Below are 20,406 nucleotides of genomic sequence, written 5' to 3'. Positions count from 1 at the left end.
CATAGTAGATGCTTAGTAAATATTTTTTGAATGAATAAAAAGTAGTACTTGCTTTTAAATCATTGCAAGCTTGGGCTCATCCCTATACGGACCTTGCACAAGCCACTTCATCTCTCTGATGCTGTAAAATATGAATCAAAATCCCTGCCTCTTCAGTTGAGGATGAAGATGTCCCAAAGCCAAGGGTCAGGGGGAGAAAGTTGAAAAGTTAATGTTGTAGCATGCAAAGCACACAGTCAGTCTTTGGATACTTTGTTTAACTTTAGAATCTGCAATTTGTTACAATGATGTCTACAAGGAGAAACTTGCAGATGTAAGTAAAATCATATAATCAAGGCTTAGCAGGGGACCGACATCTGGAAAACACTTTCGACTGAATCCTCTTTCTCCTCTTCGTTGGTTCTTTCTGCAGTTCAGTCTGTTCCCCTGCCTTTTCTTCCAAATTTTCCAGGAATAAAATTGCAGCTAAGCCAAGCCATTAACTTTCTAATGGACTTTCCTGTGGGGCCTCAGATCTTAGATTAGGTTAAATGTTTCAGCTTTTTTAAAAGTGGCATTAAATAGGCAGTTTACTGCTGGGGGTGGGGGTGGGGAAGCATATATATGGAAGTGTTTCTGAGTCTCTGGTCAGCAGCCAGCCTGACTTTTGCTGTCCATCGTCACTTCTGTTCAGTGGCATCTCAGTGGAGTGAAAGGTTTCCAGTTGGCTAGAAGCTGAGCTCTTTCCCTATTCCCTCCCGAGGTGGGTCTGAGAAGGAGAGATTGATCCTTTACACAGGCGGGTAGAAAATGGGCCGACCCTTGGTCCAATCCTAATAGCTGGACAAATATTTCCTTGTTTAAGGATGCATAAAGACTAAAAATAAAAAGGCTGTGGAAGAGTCCTGCAGAACAAGGTAAAAGCAAGAGCTTCTGAAGGCTTAGATGGACTTTCTACTTTTGAAAAACCATCTACAGCAGAATCCAGAAGTTGGTTTTGGGAAAATGTGTGACATCGTCAATATACAGCAAAAGGACATGGTCTCCCTGGAACAGGAACAGTAAAACATGAAGAAAGGTTGTTTGATATGGAAAAGCAACAGAAAGGGAAAAACAAGGGATGGACTCAATAAGGAAAGGTTTTAAGGATCCAATAGCAGAAATAAAATCCAAATTAGCAAGAGTATAGAGAAGTATTCATATATAGTAAACTGAATAATAACCTCCAAAAGTTTTCTGTATCCTAATTCTTAGCACTGTGAGTATTACCTCACATGGAAAAAAAAAAAAAAAAAGTTTTGCCGATTTGATTAAGTGAAGGATGTTGAGAGGTAAGGGGGTTATACTGGGTCATGCTGGTTTATGGGTTCTAAATGCAATCACAAGCATCCTTGTAAGAGGACGAAGGAGATGTGATGATAGACAGGAGAGAAGGCAATATGACCATAGACAGACTGGAGTGATGAGGCCACCAACAAAGGAATGCAGGCAGCCACCAGAGATGAAAAACAAACAAACAAACAAACAAACAAACAAACAAACAAAATAGATTCTCCTCTCAAGCCTCAGAGGGAGCACAGCCATTCCGACAGCTTGATTTCATCCCAGTGAGCCTGAGACTTCTGGCCCCCAGAACTGAGGGAATGACTTTCTGTTGTGTTAAGTCACCAAGTTTGTGATAATTTGTCAGAACAGCCACAGAAAACAACACAAATGCCATGGAAAATCTAATCAGTAATATGAGTGAGGGGGGGAAAAAGTAAAGGTTCTGGAAAATACAAGAGAAAAAAAAGAGAAAAACAAGAGACCAAGTTATACATGTGGAAGGTGGAACTGACTGCCCACATTCAGATTTTTGGTGTTGGTGATTATTGAAATCAGTGATCTGTTATCCAAACTGTGATGGAAGGAAGCCCTGTGCTCATGAGGGACTGTGCGTGAATTTCAAAGGGTTCACGCAACCACATTCTGAACAAACTCAGGGAAGAGACAGCTACATCTGAGCACACCCTGGGAATAATAAAGAATAACAAGGGTAAAAGAGAGGGATAAGCATTTCATCCAAACGGAGAAAAAAGTAACAAAAGTTAAGTTGACTATTATAGACTTGTTCTGTATAACACAAAGACCGTGTTTACAGAAACTGTCAGAAGATTAAAACATCTGGGAATTAAAAAAAAAAAAAGGCTCTATTCCCAGGCCCCATAACACCAACCTACGTGTGGAGCCTGAGAATCTGAAGCATTAAAAGTCCTTCTAATTATCAAATGAGTTTGTGAACCCTCTACAAAGTTGGGGGGTTATGCTGCAAACCAAGCAATTTTATGCTCAGCTGAGGTGCCTTTTGTCTGTGAAGCCAATCAGAAAGACTTTCTCAGACATACAGGGGCTTAGAGAAGTATACAAACCTGCCCCTTTCTTTAAAATTCACTTTAAAGCCTGTCATAGATGCTCAAGAGTTAAAACAGAGCTCAAGAGTAGGTAACATAAGCACCAGATTCTGTAAAACTAGAGAGCAGTTTAAATTATTGTTGTAAGTCCGATTAACAAACAAATACAAATGTCAAAAATTGTTGTTACAATCAGCTATGTAATAGAAAGACAAGCAAATGCCTGTATTCTGAATCTAAGCCTTAGAGCAGGCGTCCCCAAACTACAGCCCGCGGGCCTCATGCGGCCCCCTGAGGCCACGTATCCGGCCCCCTGCCGCACTTCAGGAAGGGGCACCTCTTTCATTGGTGGTCAGTGAGAGGAGCACAGTATGTGGCGGCCCTCCAATGGTCTGAGGGACAGTGAACTGGCCCCCTGTGTAAAAAGTTTGGGGACGCCTGCCTTAGAGTATGGCTAACAAAGATCAAAGAAGTAGGGGAGATAAGGGTTGTAATGCTGCTTATCTAAAACGGGGTGGTACCAAAAAAAAAAAGGTGGTTTCAGTCTTTATTCTATTCTTCGAGAGGCATTACTGGCTAAGGAAAGGCTCTGAATGATGAGTAGTAACAGCAGACATTTAGAGAGGCTTGTGAGCAGAGCAGTGTGCGAAGTACCTTACATTACTCACCTCTGCTCCCGGCCATGGAGGCGGGTGCTAGTTTCTCTCTCTCTTCCTACCTGACGCTGAGTTCTTCAGGTTTCTTAAGACCCAGCAGTCAGTAGGCAGTGCAGCCTGAACTCACTCTTGTTTCCTATATTAACATGGAAAACTTAAAAGTGGACACTGATAGATCCAAAAACCCATTCTGGAACTCTTCAAATGCTTGGGAAATAGAAACGCGAAAGTCAGCACAAAGCAGACCCCAAAGAGTATCAATACATTTTAAAAATCAGGAAATACGCAGGGTGCTTCCCCTAATAAGAGTGTGCTAGAACTGTAGAAAACAAAATTGAAAACCCAATTACTCAGAGCTAGAAAAACACAATTCATAACTATTGAATCCAATAAGAGATCAAAACTGCAACTGTAGACTGCATAGAAAGTAACAGGAAAACTGCATAATGACATTTGAAACAAGGATAAATACATGCTTTGAGAAAAAAAGTATGGTTCCATATATAATAAATCATTTAAACAAAAGAAGGTGAGAGAGAAACCAAAGAAAACAATGGAAAACTGGAGAATTAAGATAAATATGAACCCAAATTACAAAAAGAATGGTATAATTGATAATCGTGGTGCTAATTTTTAGGAAACAAAGTAGACTGATTTCTCACAGATCTGATTTTCAAAATGAGAAAAATATCTATCCATCTTAAAGAAGGGAGGGGGTGCCCAGAAGCAGATACAGAGGTGATTATTAAGTTTAAAGTGATTACTCGTGTAATTTTGGGCTCAAAGTTTGAAAATCTGAGTGGATTGGACAATTTTCTAAGAAAACAGAATATACTGCAACCAATTCAAGCAGTTGAAAACCTGGATGGAACAAAAAATATGGGCACTGTCATCGAAGAAGTTTCCTGCCCAGATTGTTTTGCAGACCATTTCTTTCAAACCCACTAAGAACAGTTATTGCCCAAGCTAAATTCCACGGAGATTGTTCTGTGCTAACATCCTAATCCTGCACTTGGCTTTGGCACAGAAGGATGTCTTGGCAGTGATGGGATGCAGCGCTGTCAAGGACATAGTCAGGAAAAGCAGCTCCTTCTCCGGAGCCCATCCCCTCCCCCTGGGTATGTCCACTGATGTGCAGACGCTGATGGCCCCTGTGTTTCCTCAGCTCTGAGCCAATGAGGGAGGAAAGTAAGCATCGGAGAAAACAGGCCTGCATCTGACACCCATGATGTCTTCTAAAATTTGGTGATAAAAACAAGAGACAAGAGATTCTTGGCCAGGCACAGTGACTCACACCTGTAATCCTAGCACTTTGTTTTTGTTTGAGACAGTTTCACTCTTGTTGCCCAGACTGGAGTGCAATGCACCGCAACCTCCGCCTCACAGGTTCAAGCAATTCTCCTACCTCAGCCTCCCAAGTAGCTGGGATTACAGTTACATGCCATCACACCCGGCTAATTTTTGTATTTTTAGTAGAGACAGAGTTTCGCCATGTTGATCAGGCTGGTCTCAAACTCCTGGCCTCAGGTGATCTGCCTTGGCCTCCCAAAAATGATAGGATTACAGGCATGAGCCACCATGCCCAGCCTAATCCCAGCACTGTGGAAAGGTGAAGTGGGAGGATCACTTGAGCCCAGGAGTTTGAGACCAGCCTGGGCAACACAGTGAGACCCTATCTCTATTAAAGAAGGATTGAGGTGTTCCTTTTTTAATTTACTCAGAAGTTAACCCGGAATTTAGCTTGAAAGGGAAAGGTGTGTTCAGACATCTGGATTGATGCCATTTGTGAATTTGACTTTCACAAAACTTCTTAAGTAACTCCACCCCACAGAAAACAAATACAGGTTGGGCGCAGTGTCTCACACCTGTAATCCCAGCACTTTGGGAAGCCAAGGCAGGCAGCTCACTTGAGGTCAGGAGTTCGAGACCAGCCTGGCCAACATGGTAAAACTCCATGGTAAAAATACAAAATTAGCCTGGCGTGGTGGCACACACCTTAGTGCCAGCTACTCAGGAGGCTGAGGCAGGAGAATTGCTTGAACCCAGGAGGCAGTGGCTACAGTGAGCTGAGATTGTGCAACTACAGTCCAGCCTGGGCAATAGAGTAAGACTCCTCTCAAAAAAAAAAAAAACAAATGCTATGGAAAATCAAATCAGTGATATGAGTGAAGGAATAAGTTATTCTGCAGACACAGGTGGGGCCAGGCCTGCTCAGAAGGTTTGTCACTGGGACATGTGAGTAGAGAGTGGCCATTGCCCTCGGCCACCTGGCCCTGGCTGCGATTACGCCTTTGCCCCATGTTCTCCTCTTGGGCCTCCTCTCTCTCTTCCTGAAAGGCTGCCTGGAAAGTTCCTCTCTCCCCAGGTTTATGCTACTGAACCCCTCTTCTGAAGACACGTGTGGAAACCCCTTCCCTGTCATTTGCTGCACAGTCCCGGAGACAGTGTGGGCTGGTACACGAGGTGCAGGACCTGTGTCACCAGCATTGCTGGAGGCACTGGGGTTTGGTGTGGTCTTTTCAGTTCAGGGTCTTCACATTCCTCTTTTTCTTGCAGCGAAGGGTGTAGAAGTATTATAGTATAAAACAAAACTAGCCCAGGCTTCATTTACAACTTTCATGACCTTTCGTTTTCTTCCAAATCCTGCAAATGGTGATTATGTTCTGAGAGAAAAACCGGGTTCCATGATTATATCATTTGGGGAGGGGAGGGAAGGCATGGGGGGAAGAGAGAGAGAGCTAATGTGAATGCATAGCTGAGAGAGGGACTGCTTGTGCTTTAGTAATTGCATTCACTTCAATAAGGCTAATACCTGCTGGGCTTTGAGTTATTCTCCTTGGAAAATCATCTGTGAGAAGCCACCCAACATCTTGTATGTAGATTTTAATGTCGTCATTTCTCCTTCTTCACTTCTTCCCACTTCTCACCCACTGAAACCTGGCATCATCTCCACCACTTCCTGCAGTCACTCTCTCCAATGCCACTAGCCTTTGCTTACCTGGCATTCTGCAAAATCTGAACGGCAGCTCCCTGCCCTCTTGCAGCACTCTCCCGCCATGGCTGCCGGCCATGTGCTCCAGGTTTCCCTTCTACCTTCCTGACAGTCCCTTTGCCGCTTCCATGACAGGCTCCCATCCCCCTTTCCAGCTTTTAAATGTTGATGGCCCTTGGACACCTATCCAGGACTGTCTTCTCTGTCCGCACAGCTGCTGGATAGTCTCACCCCTTCGTCACCATCCTCCTGCTCCTGATGTCCAAATCTATAGCCCAGGACTTGCTGAGGTACAGCTAGTTGTCTCCTCAAACTCCACTCAGAGGTCCCAAGGCCCTGAACCCCAGTGTGTCCAAGACCAGACTTGCATCTCCAGCCCAGCTTGGCTCTCGAAGTAGATGGTTCCTTCAGCACCCAGTTTCACAAGGTAGAAACTAGGGTGATGTTTCTCTCTTGTTCCCCCCATCCATTCATCAGGCCCTACCAGCTGCTCACCTGTGCAGAATTAGCACCGTGCCATTTCCCTGCACAGGCCACCTTCCTCTCTTACCTGGACCCGTCCTGGGTCTCTCTATCTTCAGCGCTGCCACCCCCACCGCACCTCCACCCATTCTCCACACCATGGCCATATTCATATTTTTATTAGTTACTTTCTGTGTCCCTGGGCCTCTGCCACATCAGTGCCCTAAATTATTTATGGCTACTCCTTGCCAAATTCCTTGATGTGGGCTTGACAAACCCTCTGAGCAGGCCCAGCCTGCCTGTTTCTGCAGAAGTATCCTGGGGTGCCTACCTCCCACCTTCATCCCCACCGCCCCATGTCCCTGGTTGGTGCGCAGTCCCTGAGCAGGCCATGCTCACTCTGTCCCCTCGCTCGTTTGCTCTAGCTGTTCCTGCCACGCTACCTGGACACTGCCATCCTCCCCTATGCTGTGCAGGCCCAAAGGTGTCAGCGTAGAGGCCACTTCCCAGGAGCTCCCAGCTTTACAGGCACATGGCACCATGTGTTTGCCTCCTGAGAGTGCCCATTATGCAACTGATGCACTTACTTGGTTCCTCCATTAGATCCGCAGATGCCCAGGGGTAGAGGCACTTTTGCTCATCAGTGTGTCCCCAGCACCCAGGAGTGCCTGGTGCATAATGTATAACCTTAGGTCTTTTATCCATGCAGTGAATGAATGGATCCATCATACCACATTCATTCTCTATCTGTTACATGCTGCTCTGTCTCATGGACTATACTATGTCATTTAATAAATGCAATGGGAACTCAAAGTGCCGGAATCCTCAGAGAAAGGGAACCAGAGTGAATCCTGACTGTAGCATCCTTTAGGTTATAATCTATTCTGGAAGCATGAGTGTCTCTATAGTTAGGAGTTTATGCTTTAAGTGCTTTTGAAACATCCATAGAGTTATCCTGGATCTTTCTGGGGGCCATCGAGGCTCATGCAGTCTGTGTCCCATGCCATCTGGACTGCAGGGTGCCCTCTGGCTTCTGTCTCCTTGGTGGTGCTGCTTATCTTCCGTGCTGCCCGTGACTGCCTGGCACTTTCCCCAACACCCTTTCTGTAATCCCATTATAGATCTTAATTGCATGCATTCTAGGTCCTTCTAACTGTTGCTTATCCTGGCTTCAGAACTTGCCCTTCAAGCTGTCATTTATCTAGATAAATCACTGCTATCAGCTGCTTTTCTGTGATTTGCCACTCTTCTCAAAGTAGGGTACAGAAAAAGAAATTAGAGTGCATCGCAGCTTTCATCTTCCTGGGGCTCTGCTGTTCTCAGAGGATGGACCAAGCTCCAGGCCACTGACAGACAACTTCTTAGGCCTGGCTCTACGGGTCCACATTGGAACCCAGGAGACTCTCAGGGAGACCCCTTCCTCCTCCTCAGGCTTATGCTAAAGCAGCTCCCTAACTTCTGTGAGCTCCTGTGGACGGCTTGTCCCCAGATGCATGGCACTTTCTGATATATAGGAGATATTCAGTATAAGTTTGCAGAATGAACAGAAGGAAGGAGGGAGGAAGGGGCAGAAATGAAAATACGATCTATCAGATTCCCTCTAGGGCAAGAAGTTAGATGATGTCGAGTGAAGGATTTGGTAAATGGGCTTATTGCTCCTTCATATGTCTGAAATTTCTTCCCAGGGAGTATCTGATGTGCTGGAAGAATCTGATATCATAAATACTGAAATAAATACCCTAAACTGGAAGGATTTCCAATAAGGTTAAAAATAAAATCAGGATAGTTATATAACAGGAAACATCTCAGAATACCCTTAAGGACTGCAGTTCTCAGGAGGACGAAACAGCTTTCTGAAGAAACCTGAAGTTATAAGCAGCTGTAGCAGTAGCTTCTTAATAGGCATTGTTCTCATTTCAAAACACAAACTGTGTAAATCTGAGTGTCTTACCGTCTTCTCTCCCCCTGCCCCTAAAGCGATCCCATTTTGCGTTGCTGGGTTTTAGTAGTGTAAGAACGTCTCTGGATTTTGTTTGTTTTTGCCCCTCTCCCTACTCCTAATGCACTGATACTATTTGGTATTGGTTTTAGAGCAGATGATAAATGGGATTTTATCTCATATGCCAATTGCAGTAGATTGGTTGTGGCTCACTGGAGTGTTGAGAAGGATTTGGAAGCTGAATCTAAGTTCAGTGGGGAGAGTTCCGTGGAGGTTGCGGGGCTGGAGAGTAGCACTGTGCATGCCAGACTGTGTCGTGCGTGTTCTAGAGGACAGTAAGGGATGAAAGCAGAGTGTGGCATCCTTCAGGTTTTGACTTCAATAAGAGTCAGTTGAAGTTATTTTAATGTCATTTTCATTTCAGAGCCTGGAATTGTTGGTTTTCAAATCTTGTTCTGCTGTGGCTTGAATGTAGTATCTTAGTGAATAGTAGGGAGAAAAATAGAGCTGAATGTCTTAACAGTGTTGAGACCTTTTCTCTAAACTGTTGCCATCTGATACCCGATACTAAATTGGACTTCATGACCATAAAAGGGGCAGGAATGGGAGACTATTTGAAAGTCCCTCCAGTATAAATATTTATCATGGTTATTTCAGAGGCGGTTTAAGCTTCTGAAATTTGAGCTACAACGGCATAGTCCTAACTTAGCATATAAGTTGCTGTCCAAGTTGGTAACCTGGAATCTGGATTTGCACACTGGGAATCAGCATGTGCTGAGAAGTGGCCAATGTCCTTGACCTGCCACCAGCCATATTTCATGAATAGCAGTCAGTTACATAAATGCATTCGTCAAGGGAGGATCCACCCCATCATCTTGTTTGAGGCATTCTTTTCAGAAGGAGAAACTGAGGCATGGCCTTTGCTATTATCCATTCAGGCTGGAATGTGTGAACTATGAATGTGTGAGTTGCTAAACTTGGCCTGACGGCCTCCAGGCCTGGTCAGCAAATAAATTCCTTGAGAGTTTCCATGTGCCAGTTGCAGACACCAAAAATGTAATCAGCAAGAATGTCTGAGTCCCCAGCCTCAAGGGGCTTCCACGCTTTTTGGGAGGAGACAGACAGAAGCACCCCAATAAGCACATGCTTCAAGGTAGCACAAAGTCCACTGAAGAAAATAGCATATTGTGATCTGGGATGCCGGTTTAACTCAGGTGTCCAGGGAGGGTTGCTTGGAGGAGATGGCATTCATAGTTAGACTAGAATGAGGGGATGAGACAGTGTTGGAAGGATCCTGGGGAAGACCCTTCCAAGACAGAGAAACAGCAAAAGCAAACTTGCCTAAGAGATGGACCAAAAGCCAACAGGGTTGGAGCAGAGAGAACACCCACCCTCTTGTCCATTAGCCTGGATGTTTGCTAATTTTTTGTTCGTTTTGTTTTTGCTGGTTTTGTGTGTGTGTGTGTGTGTGTGTGTGTGTGTGTGTGTGCGTGCGTGCGTGTGTTTTGTTTTGTTTTGTTTTGTTGGCTTTTGAGATGGAGTCTCACTCTGTTGCCCAGGCTGGAGTGCAGTGGCGCGATCTTGGCTCACTGCAACCTCTGCTTCCCGGATTCAAGCGATTCTCCCACTTCAGCCTCCAGAATAATGGGGATTACAGGTGCCCGTCACCATGCCTGGCTAATTTTTGTACTTTTAGTAGAGATAGGATTTCACCATGTTGGCCAGACTAGTCTCAAAGTCCTGACCTCAAATGATCCGCCCACCTTGGCCTCCCAAAGTGCTGGGATTACAAGCATGAGCCACTGCACCCGGCCTAATTTGTTGTAGGTGGTGGTGGTTTCTTATAAGCCTTGAAAACTTTTATTGCACTTCTTGAAGCTGCTTTTAAATTAGCCATTGCATTTGGTGAGACAGTGTTTGCTTAGTTTTACAAAGGGTATGAAGAAGTCTACAAATTAAGGCGAACTTTAAAAATTGACTAATTCTAACCAGTTGTGATGGCTCACACCTGTAATCCTAGTACTGTGTGAGGCCAAGGCAGGTGAATCACTTGAGCTCAGGAGTTCGAGATCAGCCTGGGCACCATGGTGAAACCTCATCTCTGCTAAAAATACAAAAATTAGCCTGGTATGGTGGTGTGTGCCTGTAGTCCAAGCTGCATGGAAGGCTGAGGCAGGAGAATCACTTAAACCCTGGAGGTCAAAGCTGCAGTGAGCCAAGATGGTGCCACTGTACTCCAGCCTGGGTGACAAAGTGAGACCCTGTCTCAAAAAAAAAAAAAAAGAAAGAAAAGAAAAGAAAAGAAAAAGTTGTCTAATCCCTTTGGAGGAGGCATGTGCTTCAGAGTGGGCCCATTTCTATTCTGCAGAGCCTGTGCAGGTTGCTGGAGTGGGGAGGAAATGGCCAGTGACCATTAGCACATTAGCTGGGTGGGCAGGGAGTGCTGTAACACCATCCACAGCTGACCCACTCCCTAAACAGTCCCTTGGAGCTCGCATGCTTTTACTGTGTGCTGAGTCCAGCCCAGGCCTCCCGCACAGGCTTGGCCACCTGTTCATCGTGTCCATGAACACTTCAGAGCAACATGTCAAAAAGGGGAAAATACCTCCCCTGTCAACCCGCGTGCACCTCTCAGTTCTGTCACCCTGGCTGCTGGCCGTAGCCTTGGTTCAGGCACCTGCGCTGGAAACCGGCAAGTCATCTCTCCCCTGGGTGCCTCTGGAGACCTCCTCTGCGATCGCCTTTATTCCTAGCCCCCTTCCCTGACAAAGCTAACCTGGTCCCTCCAGGAATCCTTCTCTGGCCTTGGCTGGGCCTGGCTCCTCTCTGCGTCTCTGTATGCCCACTTGGCATACAGTACATCATATTTTGGACTGGCCGTGAGTGCCTTCCAGGCAGGGAATGCCATAGCCATCATGGATTCTCAGTCACCTGCACGCAGTAGGGATCCATCAATGTTTGGAAAACAAATGAGTGGCTGAGCAGGGTCCTTTTGCAAGCAATGGTTTTAGCTATCTGGGTGACTGTTTTCTTTATATTCTTCTGAATGTATTTAAATTCCTTACAGTAAGTAGCTGTCAGATACTTTTAGAATATTTTATGGCAAAATGTTTATAAATAAAATTTAGCATTTTAACCCTTGTTAAGTGTACAGTTCAATGGCATGGCATAAAGTGCATTTACGTTATTGTGTAACATCACCACCATTCATTGTCTCTAGAATGTTCTCTTTTCTTTTCTTTTTTTATTTTTATTTTTTGAGATGGAGTATGTTGCCCAGGCTGGAGTACAGTGGCGCCATCTCAGCTCACTGCAGCCTTGACCTCCCAGGCTCAAGAGATTCTCCTACCCCAGTCTCCCGAGTAGCTGGGATCACAGGCATGTACCACCATGCCCAGCTAACTTTTTGTATTTTTAGTAGAGACAGGGTCTTGTGATGTTGCCCAGGCTGCTCCTGAACTCCTGAGCTCAAGCAGTTCTCCTGCCTTGGCCTCCCAAAGTCCTAGAATTACAGGCATGAGCCACTGTGCTGGCCTTCTAGAACTTTTTCTTAATCCCAAAATGAAATTCCGTACCTTTTAAACAATACCTCTCCATTCTCCTTTTCTCCCAGTCCTAAGCGCCATTCTGTTACCAGAAAGGAGTCTCAATGCAGACCCCAAAAGAGGGTCCTTGGACCTTGCGCAAGAATGAATTTGGGGCAAATCTATAAAGTGAAAGTAAGTTTATTGGTAAAGTAAAGAAATAAAAAATGGCTGGCTAGGGCCAAATGCAGTGGCTCACGCCTGTAATCCCAGCACTTTGGGAGGCTGAGGCAGGTGGATCATTTGAGGCCAGGAGTTTGAGCCCCACCTGGCCAACATGGTGAAACCCCATCTCTACTAAAAATACAAAAATTAGCCAGGCATAGTGGTGCACACCTATAAAACCAGCTATCTGGGAGTCTGAGACAGGAGAATGGCTTGAAGTGGGGTGGTAAAAGTTGCAGTGAGCCAAGATCATCCCACTGCATTCCAGCCTGGGTGACAGAGACTGTCTCAAAAACAAACAAACAAACAAACAAAAAAAACGAATGGCTAGCTATTTGTATGGTTATTTCTTTATTATATGCTACACAAGGGGTAGATTATTTATGCGTTTTCCAGGAAAGAGGCAATTCCTGGAACTGAGCATTCCTCCCGTTTTTAGACCCACGTAGAGTAACTTCCTGACATTGCCATGTCACCTGTAAGTTGTCATGGCATTGGTAGGAGTGTCTCTTAGCATGCTAATGCATTATAATCAGCGCATGAGCAGTGAGGATGACCAGAGGTCACTTTTGTGGCCATCTTGATTTTGGTGGGTTTTAGTCATTTAGTCAGCCACTCTACCGCATCCTGTTTTATCAGCAAGGTTTTTATAGCCTGTACCTTGTGCTGACCTCCTATCTCACCCTGTGACTTAATGCCTAACCTCCTGGGAATGCAACCCAGTAGCTCTTGGCCTTACTTTACCCAGCCCCTATTCAAGATGGAATTGCTGTGGTTCAAACACCCCTGACAATTCTACTTTCTGTCTGTGTGAAATTGACTACTAAGATACCTCGTCTAAGTGGGTCCGTATAGTATTTGTCTTTTGTGACTGGCTTATCTCATTTAGCGTGTCTCCAAAGTTCATTGTCAGCATGGCGTGTATCAGAATGCCCTTTGTTAAGGCTGAGTTACATAGTCCATTAAGTGTATGTACTACATTTTGCTTATTCATTCATCTGTTGATGGTCATTTATGTTGTTTCTGCCTTTTGGCTGTTGTGAATAAGGCTGCTATGAACATCGGTGTGCAATTATCTATTCGAGTTCCTGCTTTCAATTCTTTGGGGGAATATACTTAAAAGTGAAATTCCTGGATCATATGGTAAAAATTACTTTCAGAATTTAGAAACATTTTAAATACTTTCAAAACAGTAATTTTTATTTAAGCAAAAGGTCACCTTAAGATGGGAGGTGACACAGAAATGCAGGATGACATCTCAGCCTTTTGTTCTGTGACTTGTTTGATGATCCTTGGTAACATGAAATGATTAGTTTTCAAGTGTGGTTTTGATTTTTTTCTTACAGCATCAAGCTTCTAGCTGTGCAAGAACTACTTGACAGAGAGGCCTTGGAAAAGGTAAATATTTTGCTCTTTCTGCCCCATATTCACAAACCGAGAACAGAGGGCCACACATAGGAAAAATTCATCTCCCTGTCACCAGAGACAGCCCTTACTGAAAAGACGGTCAGTTGTTTTGTATTCTTGACTGTCAGCGAATCATGCAGAATTTTAACCTCAGCCTCTGACCTTGCTGACACTGTGTTCACATCTATAAACTTGGCTGTGCCTGGCTCCCTCAGGGTTGCGTGCGGGCAGCCTGAAAGGCAGCGGCTCGCACTGCGGGGGGCCATACTCTGGAGGAGGCTTTCTGTGCTTTGAATCATCTGGAGCCAGAGGCCTCCTGCATACTGGAATCTGTGCTGGCCACCTCACTCCATTTCTGCTTGCTGTGTGTTATTATCTGGGTGTAGGGATGATAGAATTGAGACCCAGGTAACTTGCCCAAGGCAAATGAACTAAATAGAAGAGTGATGATTTGAATCCCAAGAGTTCCATTTCCAAAACCAGTACTTCTTTATTCAGTAGTCAAGTTCATGAGTTTGTGTCTCTTTTTAGGCTAGTACTGAGGATTGGGAACATGCCTCCCTGCCCCCAAACTAACATTTCACTGTGCACTGGAAGAGACCCCCTAGTGTGTCTTGACTTTCTATGTTCAAATCAGTCCTGCAGTTGGGGATCCTTTGCCAATTGGGGGTTCAAGTTTGGCATGAGTAGTGGGGTGGCTCCACAAAACAGGCTGGGTGGGTGCTGAGGAGGCCAGGGACCCCCACTTGCCCATCAGGGGCCTCCCAACTTATACCAAGCTCTCGCACCCTGGGGAGTTCAGGACTCTTCCTGAATATGTAGCTGCAGGTGATAATTAGAATCTGTAATGCTAACATGAAGCAAAAGCACCCAAACAATATTCATTTATTTTTGGTTAGAGAGATAAGCATTTGAACTGTATTCATTTAGTTTTGGAATTTAAACTGTTTGTGGGGGGCCAGGTGAGGTGGCTCTGCTTGTAGTCCCAGCACTTTAGGAGACTGAGGCTGGAGGGTTGCTTGAGCCCAGGAGTTTGAGACCAGCCTGGGCAACATAGTGAGACCTCATCTCTTCAGAAAATAAAAAAAATCGGCCAGGTGTGGTGATGCACACCTGTGGTCCCAATTCCTTGGGAGGCTGAGGCAGGAGGATCACTTGAGCCCAGGAGGCTGAGGCTACAGTGAGCTAAGATCATGCCACTGCACTCCAGCCTGGAAGACAGAGCAAGAGACCCTGTCTCAAAAAATAAAATGTTTGGGTTAGTAGTCAATCTGCTGGTTGGCACTAAAACAAAGTCTTTAAAATAAACACCAACCAGTGGTGCGAGGGGAGAATGGGGGCTGAGCACTGCTTTGGCTTTGACGTCCCCTCAGCCTCATTTCTATCTTGGGTCAACCAAGGATAGAGCTGCTGCCTGACCTCAGAGAGGCAAAGCAAGAAGCAAATGAGTTAATGTAGCAAAAGAGCTTTCTAAACGCCAAAGCACTCTACTCATATTAATTCTTAATTACTTATATCAATTCTTAATACGCATTCAGCCATTAAAACATAGTGGTCAGGCTATAAAAGACATCCCTGGGCAACAATGGATGTGGATGGTAAATGAGATGAAGGTTATTATATTAACATTAACCATTTCCTTGTGATCATGTAAGAGAATGGCCTTGTTCTTCAGCAGTGGTTCCCGGCCTTTTTGGTACCAGGGACCAGTTTCATGGAAGAAAATTTTTGCACAGACCTGGGTTGGGGAGATGGTTTCAGGGTGAAATGAAACTTCCTCCTCAGATCATCAGGCATTAGATTCTCATAAGGAGAGCCCAAACTGGGGACCCCTGTTGTTAGGAATTAACACAGGTGTATTTAGGAATAAAGGGCATGTTTATAATTTGTTCTCCAATAATCCAAGAAAAAAAATAGTGATGTATATATATATCAGGTAGAGCCAGAGAAAGATGAGCATAATTCATCAAGTAAATAAGGCAAAATACAAACAATTGATCCTTCTGTGTAGAGGGGTATGTGAGTTCCTTGTATGTTCTTGAAACTTTTTAAAAGCTTTTCCTCCTCAAAAAATTGTCATCTTAGTATTCATTATGCTTATTTGTTTTATTCCTCAATTTAAAAAATCATCAGACAAAGCTAGCAAATGTGGAGCCCAGTGCTGGGGTCTATCAGTATAATAAAAATGCAGGTGCCAAATAATGGTTATGGCCAGGCATGGTGGCTCACGCCAGTGATCCCAGCACTTTGGGAGGCTGAGGAGGGTGGATCATTTGAGGTCCGAAGTTCAAGACCAGCCTGGTCAATGTGGTGTAACCCTGTCTCTACCAAAAATGCAAAAATTAGCTGGACGGTAGTGGTGTCTGTCTATAATCCCAGTTTCTCAGGAGGCAGAGGCAGGAGAATCGCTGGAGCCTGAGAGGTGGAGGTTGCAGTGAGCAGAGATTGCACCATGGCACTGCAGTCTGGGCGAGAAAGTGAGACCCTGTCTCAAAAACAGAAAACAAAAATAACGGTTATGTCTTTTGAACTATGTGTACGTCCAATTTATTGAGGCTGCAAAGCCAAGCCAATTTGTGGGTGTTAACGACTTGCAAAACCTAACAGAGAAGCAGGGTCAGAGATTACTGTGGCTGGTGGTGCAGCCAGTTGTGCTGCCCTGAGGATTTGATTTTGATGCTGAGGCTTCAGTGGTGCAGGCCCTAAACCCTCCTAACTAACTAGATTAACTTGGATTACTTACTTTCTCCCACCTCAGTTTCCCAGTTTATAAAAGGGAAACCATTCTAATTTGTAACTCACAGAGGTTTTATGACTAATTAGATAGTTCATGTAAAGGACGTTGACACTGTGCCTGGTACTCAGTGATCCCCGACAGTTAGCTGCTGCCCATGTTTTTTCATCTCCCTCCTCCTCCCCGCCCCGCAATCCTGTCTCCCCAAGTCTGCTGATGGTTTTGTATTGTTCCCCCCATCTCAAAATATGACCAGTAGAAAGCTTTACAAGATGGTCTGAATACACACAGAGACCAGCAGGGAGCCTGATTCACTGAGTTTCCTCCTCCTCCCTTCTTTTATTCATTTATTCCCTTATGCTACAGCCATTTGTTGAGCTTCCAGTGTGCCAGGCAAGTGGCAAACATTTCTTAAAATTTCAGAAGCAAACAGTCATCATGAGCTTGATAGCTAGCTAGTTACATTTTGAGTGACATATGGTATATTACCTGGCAGAGTACTATTTTGTACATCAAGATTGGTCCAGTTGAGACCAGGCATGGTGGCTCATGCCTGTAATCCCAGCACTTTGGGAGGCCGAGGTGGGCAGATCACCTGATGTCAGGAGTTCAAGACCAGCCTGACCAACATGGTGAAACCTCGTCTCTACTAAAACTGCAAAACAAAACAAAAAATCAGCCAGATATGGTGGTAGGTGCCTCCCAGCTACTCAGGAAGCTAAGGCAGGAGAATCACTTGAACCCAGGAGGCAAAGGTTGCAGTGAGCTGAGATCACACCACTACACTCCAGCCTGGGCAACAGAGCAAGACTCCACCTCAAAAAAAAAAAAAAAAAAAAAAAAAAAAAGGATTGGCCCAGTTGATATGCTGGAATAAGATGAGTTCCTAAAGGGCCTCATGACTTACAGATTCCCTTCCACCTGGACTGATTGAAGAGCTACCAAGAAAACTTACTGTCAAATGTAGAGCTTTGTTACTCGAAGTGTGGCCCACAGACCCACAGCATTAGAAGCTTGTTAGAAACGCAGAATCTCAGCTCCCTGAATTCAGAGCCCCTGAATCAGAGTTACATTCTAAAAAGCCCCCAGGTGATTATGTGCTCGAAAGTTTAAGAACACTGCTGTAGACTATTATTTATTATCACCATCGCTATTATCAACTAGTCAGAAAGAATCTGTGAGCTGTCAATTTGTCTTTTATGGGCAATTAAGCTCTTTTTTGTTTGTTTGTTTTTGGCATCAAAAGAGAAGTAAACACCGTCGCTTTATTTGTGAGAACCCCATTTTTATTTTTAGTTCACCTGCTGCTTCTTTTCATTAAGAAAATAGTATTAATTCAATACGTAGAGCCAGCAAGAAAAGGCTTAGACACACATTCTGCAAATCTCAAACCTCTTTTACTGTCGTGCAGCTGAGCTTCAAATGACAGCCTGCCTTTGAGTTTTGTAATCTGAACTCCCAACACCCCACTGTGACAGAACTGGTCGTTTCTAGCCAGACAGTCCCAGCAGTAGGGCCCTGTACAGGCCTCCCTCTTGTAGGATGGGAGCTATTCTAAAGGGGCCGTTTCCTTCGCAAGTACTGGTGGATGAAATTTGAACAATAAAAGATTTAAATTATGTAAAACATAACATAAAAAGCTAAAAAGAAGTAGCAGTCTTTTAGGGTCTCATAGAAAATAAGTGCTTTTTCTTGCAAATATTAGGCCTTGTTACTAGGATCTTAGTATTTTTAACTTAAAATAACAGCCATTTGCTTAAACATTGCTTGGTTGTAGGTAGACATCCTTCCCATTTTTAGATGTGCCAGGGTTTTCCTGTTTTCTACAGAGCCAAGAGCCAGCTCCGAGGAGGTTCCCTGTTGGCAGAGCCGAGTTCTCCTCCTGGTGTGGCTTCTGCTGAGCTGCTCTGTCTGGCGGACGATCTTCCCTGAAGCCCCAGTTCCTTTCTCAGTCTGTGAAACTGCTCTCTGTGGTTACTTCCCACTCCTCAACACCTGGGCGTCATTATACAGAGTTGATTTTTTTTCTTTTCTTTTCTTTTTTTTTTTTGAGACGAAGTCTCACTTTGTCGCCCAGGCTGGAGTACAGTGGTGCAATCTCGGCTCACTGCAACCTCCACCTCCCAGTTTCAAGCAATCTCCTGCCTCAGCCGCCAGAGTAGCTGGGATTACAGGCACCTGCCACCACACCCAGCTAATTTTTTTGTATTTTTAGTAGAGATGAAGTTTCACCATGTTGGCCAGGCTGGTCTCGAACTCCAGACCTCAGGTTATCCACCTGCCTTGGCCTCCCAAAGCGCTGGGATTACAGGCATGAACCACTGTGCCCAGTCACAGAGTTGATTCTTGATCACATTTTGAAGAGGGGGAAGTTTTGCCCTTGTGTACTCAGTTTTCTAGTATTTTCTCCAATTGCTTGCTCCAGTGGTCTTTACTGTGTTTGGGGGCTTCCCTGTTTCACCCACCCTATTTACCATCAAATCACATGTTCCAGGAAGAGGTGAATGGCGAACACAAGCCCAGTACATAGATTCACAGAGACCACAAGACACAAATCAGTAGGATTCTAGTTTTTGCCTCTTATTATTTGTCTTCATTTAGGTGCAGTAGATTGGGTAGGAGGTGGGGGACCCTTGTGGGGTCAGGCTTCTGAGTTTGTCTTCCCTGCTAACACTACACAGAGCCAGTTCCCAGACTAGTAAAAGTGACTTGTCATTTATTTTAAAAATGTTATAAACCATACAATTAACGATCTAAGTTCCTCTTCCAATTTCTTGTTTTGAAAAGTGGTTAGAACCATGAGCAGATGCTCTAAGATGTGTGAGTGTCAGGGCATGTGACATTGATCTGAAAAAGTGTTTTGGATTAAAATTTGCTTTTTTTTTTTTTTTTTGGTCAAACATCCATTAGGTCCCAAGAGCAAGAACTTGCTGTAAAAAGGATGCATGCCATGCAGTTCTCTGTTCTTTTTGTTCTGAGATTGGGACACTTTTGTTTTTCTGAACTTAAGTCACAGGGACATGTTTCCCAGGCTTTAAACACAGGCCCATCTAATGCCTTTAAATGTGGCATTTCATAAAAGGAAATAAAAATATTGGTACAGCTTGATTTAGAAAGATCATTTTTCAATGACCCTTTCAAATGGCTTCCTGCAAAGCCACAAACAATAGTTTGGCCCGTCACTCCAGCTGGAGGTCACCCTCACTGTGGTAAGACTAGAGGGCAGGCCACCAGCTGACCCAGCCTGAGACTAGTGCCTGCCTGAGAAGCTGCCTGTGTGAGCTGGGCCCTCTGGAGGCACAGGACCCCCGCCTGGTGGCCTTGCCATTGCTGCCTTCCCAGGCCATGACTGTCATAATCACAAGTCCACTGAGTTCCTGCTGTGAGGGCACAGGTGGGGGTTGTGCCTGCCATTTGCTAGCTGAGGGACCTGTGAGGACAGTTACTGGCTAACCTCAGTTTTTTGGGTTTTTTTTTAGATGGAGTCTTGCTCTGTCACCCAGGCTGGAGTGCAGTGGCACAATCTTGGCTCACTGCAACCTCTGCCTCGCAGGTTCAAGCGATTCTCCTGCCTCAGCCTCCTGAGTAGCTGGGATTACAGGCATACCACCACACCCAGCTAATTTTTGTATTTGTAGTAGAGACGGGGTTTTGCCATGTTGGTCAGGCTGGTCTTGAACTCCTGACCTTGTGATCCGCCTGCCTCAGCCTCCCAAAGTGCTGGGATTACAGGCAGGGATTACAGGCATGAGCCACCGTGCCCAGCCAGCCTCAGTTGTTTTGTTTTGTTTTGTTTTTGTTTTTTTTTTTTTTAACACGAAGCTTCACAATAATACCTACCCTGTTAGGATATTTTCTTGTAAGAACTAAGTGAGATGTGTGAAATAAAAGCCATTATGTATATCGTAAGCACCAAAACGGCAGTAGCTGTACTAGCCCTTCTACTGCTAATTAGCTGCTGCTGTGGTCGTCATCATCATCATCATTGGCATCTGGTCCTTACTTCTCTCTGGAGAAGCCCGACTTGAGATCGATTTGTTGCCATTAGAAGATGCGAAAGAAGCTATATCCCCGCTGCTCCTTTTGCCAAATTGTCTG

The 20,406-nt window shown here is 44.8% G+C and overlaps 1 protein-coding gene across 2 annotated transcripts in view; it reads left to right on the top strand.

Annotated features, from left to right (window-relative positions):
* EEPD1 (endonuclease/exonuclease/phosphatase family domain containing 1) overlaps nucleotides 1-20,406 on the top strand; it is a 141,122-nt gene that overhangs the window by 71,112 nt on the left and 49,604 nt on the right. For both annotated transcript variants that reach the window (XM_074379820.1, XM_010341306.2), the window contains exon 3: nucleotides 13,514-13,565. In XM_074379820.1, coding sequence (XP_074235921.1) covers nucleotides 13,514-13,565 — 52 coding nt within the window. The remainder of the gene's footprint in view (nucleotides 1-13,513; nucleotides 13,566-20,406) is intronic.

Source organism: Saimiri boliviensis, chromosome 10, assembly GCF_048565385.1.
Source record: "Saimiri boliviensis isolate mSaiBol1 chromosome 10, mSaiBol1.pri, whole genome shotgun sequence".
NCBI lineage: Eukaryota > Metazoa > Chordata > Mammalia > Primates > Cebidae > Saimiri > Saimiri boliviensis.
Note: the sequence above shows the minus strand (reverse complement) of the source record. Positions and strands in the feature narration are given on the sequence as shown.